Source organism: Myxocyprinus asiaticus, chromosome 24 (assembly GCF_019703515.2).
Source record: "Myxocyprinus asiaticus isolate MX2 ecotype Aquarium Trade chromosome 24, UBuf_Myxa_2, whole genome shotgun sequence".
Taxonomy (NCBI): Eukaryota; Metazoa; Chordata; class Actinopteri; order Cypriniformes; family Catostomidae; genus Myxocyprinus; species Myxocyprinus asiaticus.
In genome coordinates, this window is record NC_059367.1 from 43,128,320 (window position 1) to 43,142,759 (window position 14,440).

Consider the following 14,440-nt stretch of genomic DNA (forward strand, 5'->3'; position numbering starts at 1 on the left):
GAAGACCTAATTTTAAATGAATATGAATTTCACATACATAACTAAGTAAACAAAGTGGAATATGCAGCTCTGCTCATGGATATCCGCTTTACATTCTGCTACGTGCCTCAATCGAAACTCTGAATATCTTTAAAAATTAGATGTCACTAACCTGGTAAACTTGGGCAAATTCTGTGATTATTTTGTCCTCAAAAGCACTCATTGTATCAACACAGAACCTTGTGAACATGACTTAGCATCCAGGCAAACTGATAAAATGAAATGTGCGCGTCTCCTTGCAGAAGTTCCGTCGAACCAGCCAATCAGATTTGCACTGATTGTTCGAGAAAGCCTTTTCCAGTTTTATGTGCTATAAGCATCAGACGGTTAGTACACTGTGACTGTGGGCATGCCATCTGAGGCTGAGACTATATTCAAGCTTGTAGTACCACCTTCATATTTTACGAGTCCCAGTCAGCAGGGGCCAATGAACTGAACTCCAGCTGTACAGGCAACAAAACACACTTAGTGACAGCAGACAGCACAAGATGAGGACATGTTCTTGCATTCAAACACAGCTGGATGCAGCACTACTCAGAAAAACACGTCTTGAGACCTTTGCACTCTAAGTTTCAAACTACATTTTACTTGACACACCATCCTAAAAACGCTGCGTTTATGAAAGACTTAAATCTCCAAAACTGTTTGTCAAGATTTTGATCAAATAACATTTCAAATCAGCCATAACATCTGACGACAACAATGGTATAATAAATGGTGCTTCTTTAGCTCAAATCATGCTAAAAATGCAAGTTTTCTAGCTGGTCTAGAAAATAACCCGTCTCATCCTTATAGCATATAGGTATGGTGACACTTTAATATTGTTTAAAACAGTCAATTTTTAATTAGTTAAGCTATTTTTATCAATGCCTTTTGTTATTTGTAATGAACATTTCTCTCATGTATCATAGAGACTAAATGTGTTGACATTTCTCAGATGATCATATGCATCAGTTATGTGTCATAAATACAGTATGAGGAAGTGAACATTTGCTATTTTCTCACTGTGTGTGTGTGTGTGTGTGAGTGTGTGTGTACAAGAACAACATTAAACTCTCATAATAAAGCATATTACATTTATACACAGTTTACTTTTATATTAATTTCACAGAAACCATTGTAAAAATAACTATCTATCTATCTATAGAGCTGTCAATTGATTAAAATTTGTGTAAAATGGTCTCAGACGCAGAGGCAACTGAGATTCGTCGTCCGCCACCCAGATTCAGGCGAGTCACTACACCACCAGGAGGACTTAGAGCGAATTGGGAATTGGGCATTCCAAATTGGGGAGAAAAGGGGAGAAAGAAAAAAGTTGTCAAATAATTATGTGAAAATGTTGATTAATAAATCAAATGAATTGCATATATTTATTTTTGCCATGAAAGGCCCCCAAATAAAATAATTTAAGATATATTAATTAATTATAAATATACCTATTTAAATAATTATAAATATAATATATACAAATATAATAACTGTATATAAAATATAATAAGATGATTCAAATACATTGCATTATTGTGGCAGATGAGCAAAGCATTAATTAGACAACACAAATAGAGGATTTAGAAGTCAATATATTGTTTATTTCCATATCATTAAACTTAAGACATTGGCCTACAGTCCACAGCAATCCATTTTACAATTGAATTCATCAAACTGTCTGAGATAGACGTATTATAAGGGCTTGTCTAAGAACACATCTACTGTACTGTATGTACACATGCGTCAGACTGACACTTTTAAAGTCTCTCACTTGAGGCGTCACGTCATAAACACAGCATTTATAGGATGCTGTGTCAAGTTAAATGTAGTAAAAAAATAAAACCTCGAGACCCCTGCATTGCCAGCTGTGTTTGAACACAAGAATGTGTCCTCAAATTGTGCTGTCAGTAAGTGTGTTTGTTTCATGTACTGCTGGAGTTGTGCTCACTGCCCTCTGCTGACTGGGACTCCATGCTTGAATTGCTCCAATGGTAGGAATATTCCTTATTATGGTCAGGGGACATGATTAATAGCGTACATTTTTTAATGCATTATTTGTTATATAATTACTTACACTGAATTAACACAATAAATCGACAGCCCTAGTCTGTATTGAATTATTAAACATGTGCTGTGTCTATAGTGAATCGCTAAAGGCATTAAGCGTCTGTAATTAAAAATGCTCACCTGACAGCATGCAGTTTTACATCCCAACAAGGGTGAGGCACTGTATAACCTTCTGTGACACGTCATCTTACCCAACAAGTTCCCCTGCTTCCCGACTCACACGTTTTCATGGATGAGAGGAAGCAGGATATTTTCTGGGATCGCTAATACATTTACACACACACAAACATGCTGGCATTATTCATTTTCAGTCATTAGACATGCAGAAGTATAAAGTGCTTCAAAAGAAAGCAGCAGTTCATCACGGTAGGTGACGCTGAAGGGTGTTTTGTGTCGTTAAGGCGTGACAGGACATAAGCTTTGTGTCTGCTCAGCAAGAATCGCCCTACACACCTAGATATTATGAGCACAATACATACACACACCCAGATACACCCATAATACACACCAGAAACTGTCAGTCTGTTCTCGTTCAGTGAAGGAATGCTCATCCATTGTGCAAAAATACACACACACACAAAAGCTGTCTGCACAAACAGAAACACCTCTCGTTTCCTATGTTTCCTGCCAGTGACGTACACGTGTGTTCAGAGGAAAGTGTGTGTGTGTGAACAGCTGACATGTTGATGTGTTTTAACAGTTTTATTAATCGCTTTGGCTCAATTCTCGAAAGATAATTTTCTTTTTTTTTTTTTTTTAGTTTCTTGTTCACACCAGATTTGTATTTCTTATTCATTTAAGCAAATTGCACGTGTTTTGGCAAAAGAGTAAGTACAAATGTCTACAATTTGCACAATAACTAAATGCACATGGCTTGCTGATCAAAACTGATGAGCTGATTCTCAGTGAAATTGTCATACTCTTCACAACTTCTAAACATTCTTTCATCGTGTGAGCCATCACATGGAAAATTAGCCATTCAATTATCAAAATTTGTCAGACATACATGTATATTCCACAAATATCTATGACATGGAATGTTTGTGATGTCTGCTAAATCTCAGGCCAGACCAACAAGAGTGACAGGATGTCCACCAAGAAGATGGGAACTTGTAGTGTTACGTACTGTGAGGAGGTACAGTTTATTGTTTTTTACAGAACTACCGCAGGTTTTTTCATTGTTGCGGTTTTTTTTTTTCTCTTTTTTTCATGGATGTCATTTTGTGGCAATTTTCTGTTCACTAGATATGACTTTACATGTAAGAAATGTGTAAAAATGGACATGCAAATGTGAATTTTCTGTTTACATGTAACACATTGCTACAAAAATAAATGTACTGTATAAATACAAATGTGCATATCCTTTTTCTGTGTACTATAGTATTGTACAGTATTGACTTTTGATCTCGGTGTGATACACAGTAACATTCAGCTAGACAAAACTGACATTCTTGTATAGTACAGTAAGCAGTCAGTGTAAACAAAAAAGTAGAACAAAAATGAAATTTGTATATAACAAACATTTCCAGGGTTGACTGCCATGGTAAAAAACATCTCAACATTTTGACCAGTAGAGCTCACATGATGACAAAAAAAAAACCTTTTCATTTTAGTGACATTGGCCAATTTACTGACACAATAACTACTGTAGGTTTTGAAGCATGAATTAAATGTTTTGGGTGAGTTACTACATTTTGCAGACATGCAATAGAGTTGTGATGTCCCATAAAACAGTTGTGACAATTGCACTTCCAGTTTAGAGAATGTTAAGACTGTTTCAAAAAACAAGCCAATGCGATTGAGAAAAACTGTAATAGATGTATTATCACAGGATGTGGTATGAGCTGCTCATCACAAATGAGCGTGTGTGTACGCTGTTATTTTTGCCTATGAGTGATAGATGCTATTTGTGTACTGTGCATTTGGCTGATTGACATTAAAGCATGAATATTTAGAATAATAAACATCTATAGAGAAGATATAGAGAAGTTTTTCATGTTTTGCAAGGTTCAAATTGCAAACTGTCAGACCATATTGATAAATCTCACTAAAATATGTCCAAAAATAAATAAATAAATAATGAAATTGTATTTTGTACAAAGGTAATGAAGCTTGACATTTTTAAGACCATTAATATTTTTTTGCATTGTGACATTATTTTCATGACAATTCAGCACTTTTTTGTTACTGTAATGCATCCAGTTATTATTATTTAATTTTGTTTATTTCCTATTATTCCCAATAGTGATTCTCATTCTCAGTTCTCATTAGAGTCCAGATTCCTGTAGTCCCGCATAACCAGAAAACTGTCATGACTAACAGATTACACCTAACCAGCAGCCATCTAGAAAAGTTGTTCCACCTAAACGATTTGGACTTGACAGCTCATAACAAATATTTTTTCCTCTATGTTTTATGTAATCACTTTAACAAAAAACAAGATTCATATTTCTGCTTTTAAACTCCCTGGAACACTTGCCCCACAGACTTCCATTGTACCAGTGGAAAGTGTATTTACTGTAAACATAATTTTAGTTTATTTTTATAAGCTGTTAGATGAGTCAACATTTTTATCTGTGGTTATCAATGGCCTGCCACTGTCGATAGAGCTTAAGTTGTAATTCAAACAATATTGTCACACTAACCTAGAATTTAAACAAAATTCACATGACAAATAGTGACATCATTTCCAACCATTTGGTATTACATCATAGAAAAGAACAGAAAAAACTATAAGTTTATACCTCTCAAAAACAAATAGAAATAGACGTCCAACAATTTTACTGTATTATTAGAATGATCATGGGGGAAATGCATTATTTGTCTCCCACTTGAAGCCTGCAAATCCCTCTGACATTTTACCCTTTGACTTGATTGCTGTGGGCCTAAAGACAATAATTTTTAAGGCATGATTTTCAATCGTAGCATACATTAAAACCGCACAATGATGACTCAAAGACATTTAGATACTACTAGATCTTACACAACTGACCATGACAATCTTTTGTGGTGGAGTGTGTGGTGGACATCAAGGGCTTTGCCTTTTATGTCAGGGAGAGAACTTTTCTGTTAATATTGGTAGTTATTTCTCATTGCCAGTACCTGTTACTTACGGTGTCCCACAAGGTTCTGATTTAGGGCCTCTTTTGTTCTGTATACAAGCTTCCATTCTGCTCTATTTTTCAAAAGTGCAATCTTTCATATTATTGTTACACCAACGACACATGATTTTGTCTGCCAGTCAGATCAGACTGTAGTTGCACCCTTGGTAATCTTTTTAACTGTCATGCTGATATCAAATCTTGGGCTGAATTACATTTCCATCAGCTCAATGAAAAGAAACTGAGGTAATTGTTTTCGGTTCTCCTGCCTTAGTTACCACTGTTGGTAATCGGATATGTCCCTTTACTGCTAACCTGCCTAATAATGTCAAAAATGGCGGTGTCATTCTGGACTCCTCTTTGGCCTTTGACAAGCAGATTAGTGCTGTCGTTAAGCGCAGCTTTTTCTTTTACTCAAATTCCAAGATAAAAATAGTTATCCATGCGCTTGGTTAGATTATTGCAATCCTTTTAATGACGTACAGTACTGTCACATTTACCAACTTAATTGTTCAGTTTTCAGTATATTCTTAAATATGCTATTGGAAACACTCTTTTATTTTAATTGTTTTTTATATTAATATAAAATACATACAAATTAAATTTAAACAATGTAGCCTTCAAGTGTTTCTTAATTAAACATTGCTCCAATATTTTAAAGTAATTATTCAAGAGCCAGTAATAAAATAGAGAACTGAGTAAACGTTGCTTTGTTTTTTCAGTAATAGCAGCAATTAAACAATATAGCTGCGAGCAGCAATTAACGGGGTTCAAGCGGTTTAAGGCCTTTAAGCACATGCGTAAAAATTTATTTACAGGCAATTTACTAAGGAAATACATGGTTTTTAAAGCTTTTTAAAGCTCATAGCACCACCTATGGTCTGATCTCCATAAAAGTCTGCATGCTTGTTTAGAATCATATGTTGAATGTTCTCAGCTAATTTTCGTGAAGTTTTGAGTTTTTGTTTAGGAATTATGGGCTTATTTGTACACTTGACACTGTTATAGCTACCAAAGGGTAAAGAGTGTCCGATTTCTTTCAAATTTCTCACAGACCTCTATGGCCAGGAGTCGAACAGGCCCACCGAGTTTTGTGCCGATCTGCCTCCGTTAGCCTTGTCTAATAGGTGCTCAAACTTCATTAGCTGATGGCGGCCATGTTTTTTGAGATACACCAATGTCCTCATAGACAGTCATGGCACCTTGGACAAAGACACTGCATTTTCAACTCAATCAGACTAACGGTTGCGTAGTTAGAGCTGTTTTCATGTTTTTTTCCTGTTATAGCGCCACCAAGTGGCCGAACTCCGCATTTTTTTACTGTGACCTCAGATTGAGCTCATACACATGTGTACCGAGTTTGGTGAAAATATCTTATTTCGTTCAGGCGTTATAGCCATTTTAGTAAAAATGGCCTGCCCTTTTCGAACGTTTTGGCACCCCTTAGTGACCGTGAGTTGAAACTTATTTGATAATTATTGATAATCAGACTCCAGAGTATATTTCTGCACTGGTTTGCTTCCGATTGGGCGAAAAACCTAGGACTAGTTCGCAAAAGTAGGTTTTTAACATTATCTGAAATATTTACCGAACGTTTTGACAGACACCAATGCTTCTTGAGGCAAAGTTGAATGAGAAGAGCTATCAGGTGATATATATTACTTGTGTTTTTTCACAACACTGCATTATATACAACCATTAACACCTATAAAAATCGTGATAGCACCACCTAGTGGCCGATTTCTTTTTAAAACTTTGAACAACCCTCTCAGACCAAGAGTCAAATAGGTCCACCAAGTTTCGTTCCGATCGGTCACTGTTAACCTTGTGTAATAGCTGCTGAAATTTTATTGGCCGATGGCGGCCATGTTTTTCAACATACATGAATGTCCATATAGACAATGATGGCAGCTGAGACAAAGACAATGTATGCAAATTTTGAAGTCAATAGGATTAACGGTTTCATAGTTACAACAGTTTTTTTGGTATTATAGCGCCACCATATGGCAAAATCGCACCTCTTACATAAGCATGCCAAGTTTGGTGAAGATATCTCATTTCCTTTAAGAGTTATAGCCATTTACGTAAAATTGGCCATTCCTACTTCCGATGTTTTCGGATACTGTAGCTACCTCGAGTCGAAAGTTCAAACTTTTTTTGATAACTTTTGATATTGAGACTCCATAGAATTGTTTGGCGATCGGATAAAAAAACCTAGGACTAGTTCGCAAAAGTAGGTTTTATGAAAAATCCAAGATGGCGGAAAATTTTTCGGAAATTGGAGATATACGTTTTGTTTGGTTTGAGCCAAGGATTCCAATGGTATAAAGCACTTGAGTCTATGACAAACGGTATAGGAGTTATGAGCAGTTTCGCGTTTTTGATCGCTGTGGCGCACCTTATTGACCGATTTGGCCAAGTCCGTGTTTCTGAGTAGCAAGCAATACTACTACCATCTGACCAAATTTCAAGTCTCTAGGCCTTACGGTTTGCTCTGCCCGATCAGTTTTATGGCGGAATAATAATAATAATAATAAAAATCGTAACAATTACAATAGGGTTTCAGCGCTAAGTGCTTCAACCCCTAATAATACAAATCGTAACAATTACAATAGGGTTTCAGCACTAAGCGCTTGAACCCCTAAAAATCTTAACAATTATAATAAGGTTTCAGCACTAAGCGCTTGAAGCCCTAAAAATCTTAACAATTACAATAGGGTTTCAGCGCTAAGCGCTTGAACCCCTAATAATACAAATCTTAACAATTACAATAGGGTTTCAGCACTAAGCGCTTGAACCCATAAAAATCTTAACAATTACAATAGGGTTTCAGCGCTAAGCGCTTGAACCCCTAATAATACAAATCTTAACAATTACAATAGGGTTTCAGCACTAAGCGCTTGAACCCATAAAAATCTTAACAATTACAATAGGGTTTCAGCACTAAGCGCTTGAACCCCTAATAATAAAAATCGTAACAATTACAATAGGGTTTCAGCACTAAGCGCTTGAACCCCTAATAAAAAAAGCATAATATAAAAACATTAAAAAAGTAATCTAATGCAAAATAAATCTACTTTAAATTATTGACATAATCTTTTCTGTGTTATCATTAGATATACATAAATACTGATTCGATAGAGTCAGAGTTTGACTGAAAAGCAAACCTGTCATTGAAATGTATTGGGCTTACAGTCACTGGAGTTATCCAGCCGAGGTCAGTGAGTGCTTTTCATTTTTTCTTGCCAATATTGCTGATTTACTGTACCATGGGACACAAGCTAATGGGAATAGAGTTCAACAGTGCCCACTTTTTCAGCTGTCTGGGTTCTGGAAGTATTTTTACCATACATTTTTTGAACATGCTTTTCATAAAATCCTTCATAAAAGAGTTGTGTGCCATGAACCAAAGCAACCAGCTCCGAGGTGAATCACAGCATTACAAACTTTGATTTTAAGCAAAATTATTTGAAAAGCAGACAAAAAGACAAAGATACTTAAAAGGTCTGTGTACTTAAAGGGATAGTTCACCAAAAAATTAAAATTCTCTCATCATTTATTCACCCTCATGCCATCCCAGATGTGTATGACTTTCTTTAATTTTCTGAACACAAATGAAGGTTTTTAGAAACATATTTCAGCTCTGTAGGTCCATACAATACAAGTGAATGGTGACCAGAACTTTGAAGGTCCTAAATCACTTAAAGGCAGCATTAAAGAAATCCATAAGACTCCAGTGTTTAAATCCATATCTTCCAAAGTGATATGATAGGTGTGGATGAGAAATAGATCAATATTTAAGTCCTTTTTTACTATAAATCTCCACTTTCGCTTTCTTCTTCTTTTATTTTTGGCAATTCACATTCTTTGTGCATATCGCCACCTACTGGGCAGTGAGGAGAATATATAGTAAAAAAGGATTTAAATATTGATCTGTTTCTCACGCACATCTATCATATTGCTTCTGAAAATATGGACTAAACCACTGGAGTCTTATGGATTACTTGGATTACTATTCTTCTAAAAATCTTTGTTTGCAAAATTCCAATATGTACAAATATATAAGTAGTTTAAGGGTGAAGGCAGACCGACTCGATTGCAAAAAGGATTTACTTCCGGAACCAGACTGTTGAGCTCTATAGAGCGCACACAGACATATGCATGTGGGCATTAGAAAACAGCCAGCTGTAGTCAAACAGCGCACAGGTACTGAATTGAGTCAGTTCTTTTAACATTGGTGGCCATTAAAATATTGAACTGGGCAGAGATTCCGTATCCCCCCACCCAGTTTGGGAACCACTTGTATAACAGTTAAAACACTGAAAGAAACATTTGATTTTGTTAGTTGGTGAAGAAAGTTCCAGTTCTATTGAAACAGTACCAGTTGAAAGTTTGGACACACCTGACCGAATTTGTTTCCTATGATTTTAGAAGCCTTTTGATCCAAACGGATATACTTAAATGCTTGAAAACAGTTTTGCAGATGTAAATTGTGTCTACATATGAATTTGTTTGAAAAATTAAAAATGCAATACATTATCTGAAATGGATGAGTTGAAGAGGATAGTGAAAAGTTCCAACATACAGCACATGTGAACTCCTTCAATACTCATGAAGTTGCTTGAAAGAATGAATAGATTGTGCAGAGATTAAGCATACTTTGTTTTGTGTTATTTCATTGTTTTGATGACTTTTCATGCTCATGTTAGGAGTTTTTTAGGCTGTTGTGGGTTTTAAGGTCCTTCAACACAAGCATCAAGCACCACATTGACCTCTTTCTCTCTCTGTGTCTCTCTCAGGGTTTGCAGTGTGACTCTCAGAAGTTGTTGAATATTGCTAAAGAGTTGCTTCAAACAGAAGAAGCATATGTCAAAAGACTCAATCTGCTGGACCAGGTGACAAAACACACACACACACACACACACACACACACACACATGTTGGTGCAGCTATCATTATGAGGACTCTCCATAGACATAATGATTTTTATACTGTACAAACTATAGATTCTTTCCCCTAACCCTAACCCTAAACCTAACCCTCACAAAAAACTTTCTGCATTTTTACATTTTCAATAAAACATTGTTTAGTATGTTTTTTAAGCGATTTAAATTATGGGGACATAGAAATGTCCTCATAAACCACATTTATAGCATAATACCCTTGTAATTACCAGTTTGTAACCTAAAAAAAAGTCCTCGTAAACCACTTAAACCTGCCCCCCCCCCCCCCCCCCACACACACACACACATTCACACTCACACACACACACACACTCACACACTTTTCTCCAATTTCTCCTTTATTTGACAGATTACTCATGTACGTTGCATTATAGCTCACACACTGTTTTTCTTGTGTTCATATTACTTCCTGTTTCCTCCTCAGTCTGTTTCATCTCCTGACTTTGGTTCTTGGTTCAAACTGATCCTTTAGCCTTTCTCTCTCTCATCTGTGTATGTGTGTGTGTGTGTGTGTGTGTGTAGGTGTTCTGTGCTCGTCTGACAGAGTCAGGCATCCCTGCTGATGTCATCACAGGAATCTTCTCCAACATCTCCTGCATTCACCGTTTTCATCATCAGTTCCTGCTGCCTGAACTACACACACGCATCACACAGGAGTGGTGAGAACACACACACACACACACACACACACACAAAACTTTGTGTTGCCCTGTTTATCTACTTCATATCTCATGTCCGGTCTGAAATGTCTGAAATGTAAAATAATGATAATAATTATAATACATGTATTTATAATATTTTATAACTATTATGATCATTAGAATTGTAATAAACTAATCACCTCCTCCCCTTCTGCAGTTGACATTTAATTTATATTTGTATGTTATATAAATGTTTTAACATTATGTTTATATGAAAAATACCAGTACTCGGCTACTTCTAACGTCTTGGACACCAAGAGTGCCCAACGCAATTTGCGTACAATGAGTACGTTTACATGGGCAGTTATAATCGACAGACATGTTCACAAGTCCCTGATGTCCAAGTCCAAGTCCAAGTCCAAGTCAAGTTTTTTTTTTTTTTTGGTAATAGTTCTTTATCTGCAGCTGGTTAGTTTAATAAACTCTGAATAAGACTAATTCAATTCTGAAATATTAAAGCTGACTACTTTAAGGGATTGCCTTGTTTATTTATTTGTGTCTAATAAAGTACGTAAGGTTTTACTTGAATCATGGATTTTATTTTTATTCAGGAAATAATCAGTTAACTAACCATTTATTTATTTATTTACATTAAAAGAGTACAGATTTTACACAGAAGGAAAACTAGCTTTGTCCGTAAATCGTCCTGGTTACTTTCGTAACCTCCGTTCCCTGATGGAGGGAACGAGACGTTGTGTCGATGTAGTGACACTAGCGGTCACCCTTGGGAGCCCCAAACACCTCTTTGGCAAGTGGAATTTGCATGCCACTCCCCCGGACATACGGGTATAAAAGGAGCTGGCATGCAACCACTCATTCAGGTTTTGTGCCGAGCCAAGACAAGGTCCAGGCCATTTCAGCGGGTAGTTCCGTGTTGTGGCAGGAGGGACACAACGTCTCGTTCCCTCCATCAGGGAACGGAAGTTGCGAAAGTAACCAGGACGTTCCCTATCTGTCACTCACTCAACGTTGTGTTGATGTAGTGACACTAGGGGTCCCTATACAAAATGCCACAACTAGCTGAACTGTGTTACGTGAACTGGCGGTGTGAGACGGGCAGACCATTGTGTGCCTCGTGGCCAGTGCACCCAGCCGTCATATAACCTCCCCCAATGCTCTTACGAGCATCGTACGGTCCCCTGCACCTCGGGGACAAGTCGACTGCCCAAAAAATGGGGACCAGCTGCCCCAGCCGCGGCCTCTTCTCTTTCTTCTCCCCAAAAGGAAAAATTGTTCAGCTGGGGGCCATATAGTGTCCGCGTCGGGGTGGTGTCACTCCCAAGGGGGAAGGGACCACACCCTGCCCAAGGGGGAGGAAATTGTGTGGAAATACGTCACATGGTCTTACTGAGTATTGTCAGCAGTGTCTCATGTGGAGAAGTCCCCGTGGTAGGTCCTAACCAGGGGGGGAGGAGCTCTACAAACACGGCGACCGGGGGCAGAGGGGCCTCTGCCCAAGGAAGATGAGAGTTCACCAACGGGGGAACCGTCTCGCGGAAGATACATAACACAGGGTTACATATGGGCAACCAGCGCATGTGGAGCACCTACCCCAGTACAGGGCCAAGTTAGCACACGTACTGGGCCGGCAACGAGTTTCCAGGCACGTGTTGCCAACAGAGAACACCTGCAGGTCCCCTACCCTCTTAATGGAAGTGAGCACAGTCAGGAGGGCAGTCTTCAAAGAGAGTGCCTTTATCTCAACTGACTCCAGGGGCTCAAATGGAGTTCCCCATAGGCCCCGAAGGACCACGGAGAGGTCCCACAAGGGTACGAGACGCGGTCTGGGAGGATTCAGCCTCCTCGCGCCTCTAAGGAACCTGATGACCAGGTCGTGCTTCCCAAGAGACTTGCCGTCAACTGCATCATGGTGTGCCGCTATAGCGGCCTTGTACACCTTCAAGGTGGAGGGGGACAGCTGCCCCTCCAGCCTCTCCTGCAGGAAGGAAAGCACTGACCCGACTGCACATCTCTGGGGGTCTTCGCGTCGGGAAGAACACCACTTAGCGAACAGATGCCACTTCAAAGCATTCAGGCGCCTCGTAGAGGGAGCCCTAGCCTGAGTGATCGTGTCTACCTCCACAGGTGGTCCCGTCCAAGGGCCAGACGTGGAGATTCCAGAGGTCTGGTCGTGGGTGCCAGATGGTGCCCTGTCCCTGAGAAAGAGGGTCCTTCCTCAGGGGAATTCGCCAGGGGGGTGCTGTCGTGAGGAGCATGAGGTCCGAGAACCAAGTCTGCGTGGGCCAGTAAGGTGCTACTAGGACGACCTGCTCCTCGTCCTCCCTGACTTTGCATGATGCAAGGTCTGTCCAAGGGCTGAACAGGCGGTGGCAGATCGGCATGATGGCCATGCGATGTGCCCCATGGCTCCATGCCCATCTTGGGACTTGAGTCTGAAGCCAGTGCTGAAGCGGTCTCATATGCATCATATGCATCATGTGACTGCCGCCGAGGATGCCATATGCCCCAGGAGCCTCTGAAATTGTTTCAGTGGGACCACCGTTCTCCGCCTGAACGCCTTCAGACAGTTCAGCACCGACTGCGTGCGCTCACTCGTGAGGCGTGCCATAATAGAGACTGAGTCTAACTCCATACCGAGAAAAGAGATGCTCTAAACCGGGGAGAGCTTGCTCTTTTCACAGTTGACCCGTAGCCCCAGCCGGCTGAGGTGGCTGAGCACCAAGTCCCTGTGTGCACACAACAAATCCCAAGAGTGAGCTAGAATCAGCCAGTCATCAAGATAGTTGAGGATGCGGATGTCCATTCCCCTTAGCTGGGCAAGGGCTACCTCTGTGACTTTCGTGAAGGCACGAGGTGACAGGGACAGTCCGAAGGGGAGGACCTTGTACTGGTACGCCCGGCCCTCGAAAGCAAACCACAGGAAGGGCTTGCCTGGAGGTAAAACCGAGACGTGGAAGTACGAGTCCTTCAGGTCTACCACCGCAAACCAATCTGGATGCCGGACACTCGCTAAAATGCGTTTTTGCCCGAGAGACCGCGCCGTGACGGTCGCCGAGCGCAGCTCCTGCATCAATCCCGGGTCAGAACTACCCTCATGCAGTTCTCTCAGTGCCTTGGCGTGGTGCACTTACAGGAGAGCCATGGCATACAGGGCAGAGGTGGCCTGTCCAGCGGCATTGTAGGCCTTAGTCGCCTGTGACAATGTAAGCCTACAGGCCCTGGATGGGAGTCTTGGACGGTTCTGCCAGGTGGTGGCATTTTGTTGGCACAAGTGAGCTCATCATGCACCTCTGGGAAGAAAGGGACCGGGGCAGGGTGCGGCCGTGAGCAGGGCTCCGAGCCCAGGAAACAATCGTCAAGCCAGCTCCACGTCGGCCTGCGACTGGGCGACCGCACATGAAGGTGGGAGCCCAGTCAAGTCCTTGGCGTCAGACTGGACCAGCCCACTCTCCGATGCTGTGATCGCCGAATGAGATCGCGAACTCGCCCTGAGACGAGCCGGCAGTTTCATCCCAGCGGGGTGAACGAGCGTGCTGGGGAATGGGAGGTCCGTGGGGGGGTCACCCGGCGGAGCAACTTCCATTGGAATCCCCAAATCGCTCCAAGTGCTAACCGACGC

The 14,440-nt window shown here is 40.3% G+C and overlaps 1 protein-coding gene across 4 annotated transcripts in view; it reads left to right on the forward strand.

Annotated features, from left to right (window-relative positions):
• The window catches only part of LOC127414901 (FYVE, RhoGEF and PH domain-containing protein 3-like), a 66,424-nt gene that overhangs the window by 28,194 nt on the left and 23,790 nt on the right, over positions 1-14,440 (forward strand). For all 4 annotated transcript variants that reach the window (XM_051653287.1, XM_051653288.1, XM_051653289.1 and 1 more), the window contains 2 exons: positions 9,995-10,090; positions 10,682-10,818. In XM_051653287.1, coding sequence (XP_051509247.1) covers positions 9,995-10,090; positions 10,682-10,818 — 233 coding nt within the window. The remainder of the gene's footprint in view (positions 1-9,994; positions 10,091-10,681; positions 10,819-14,440) is intronic.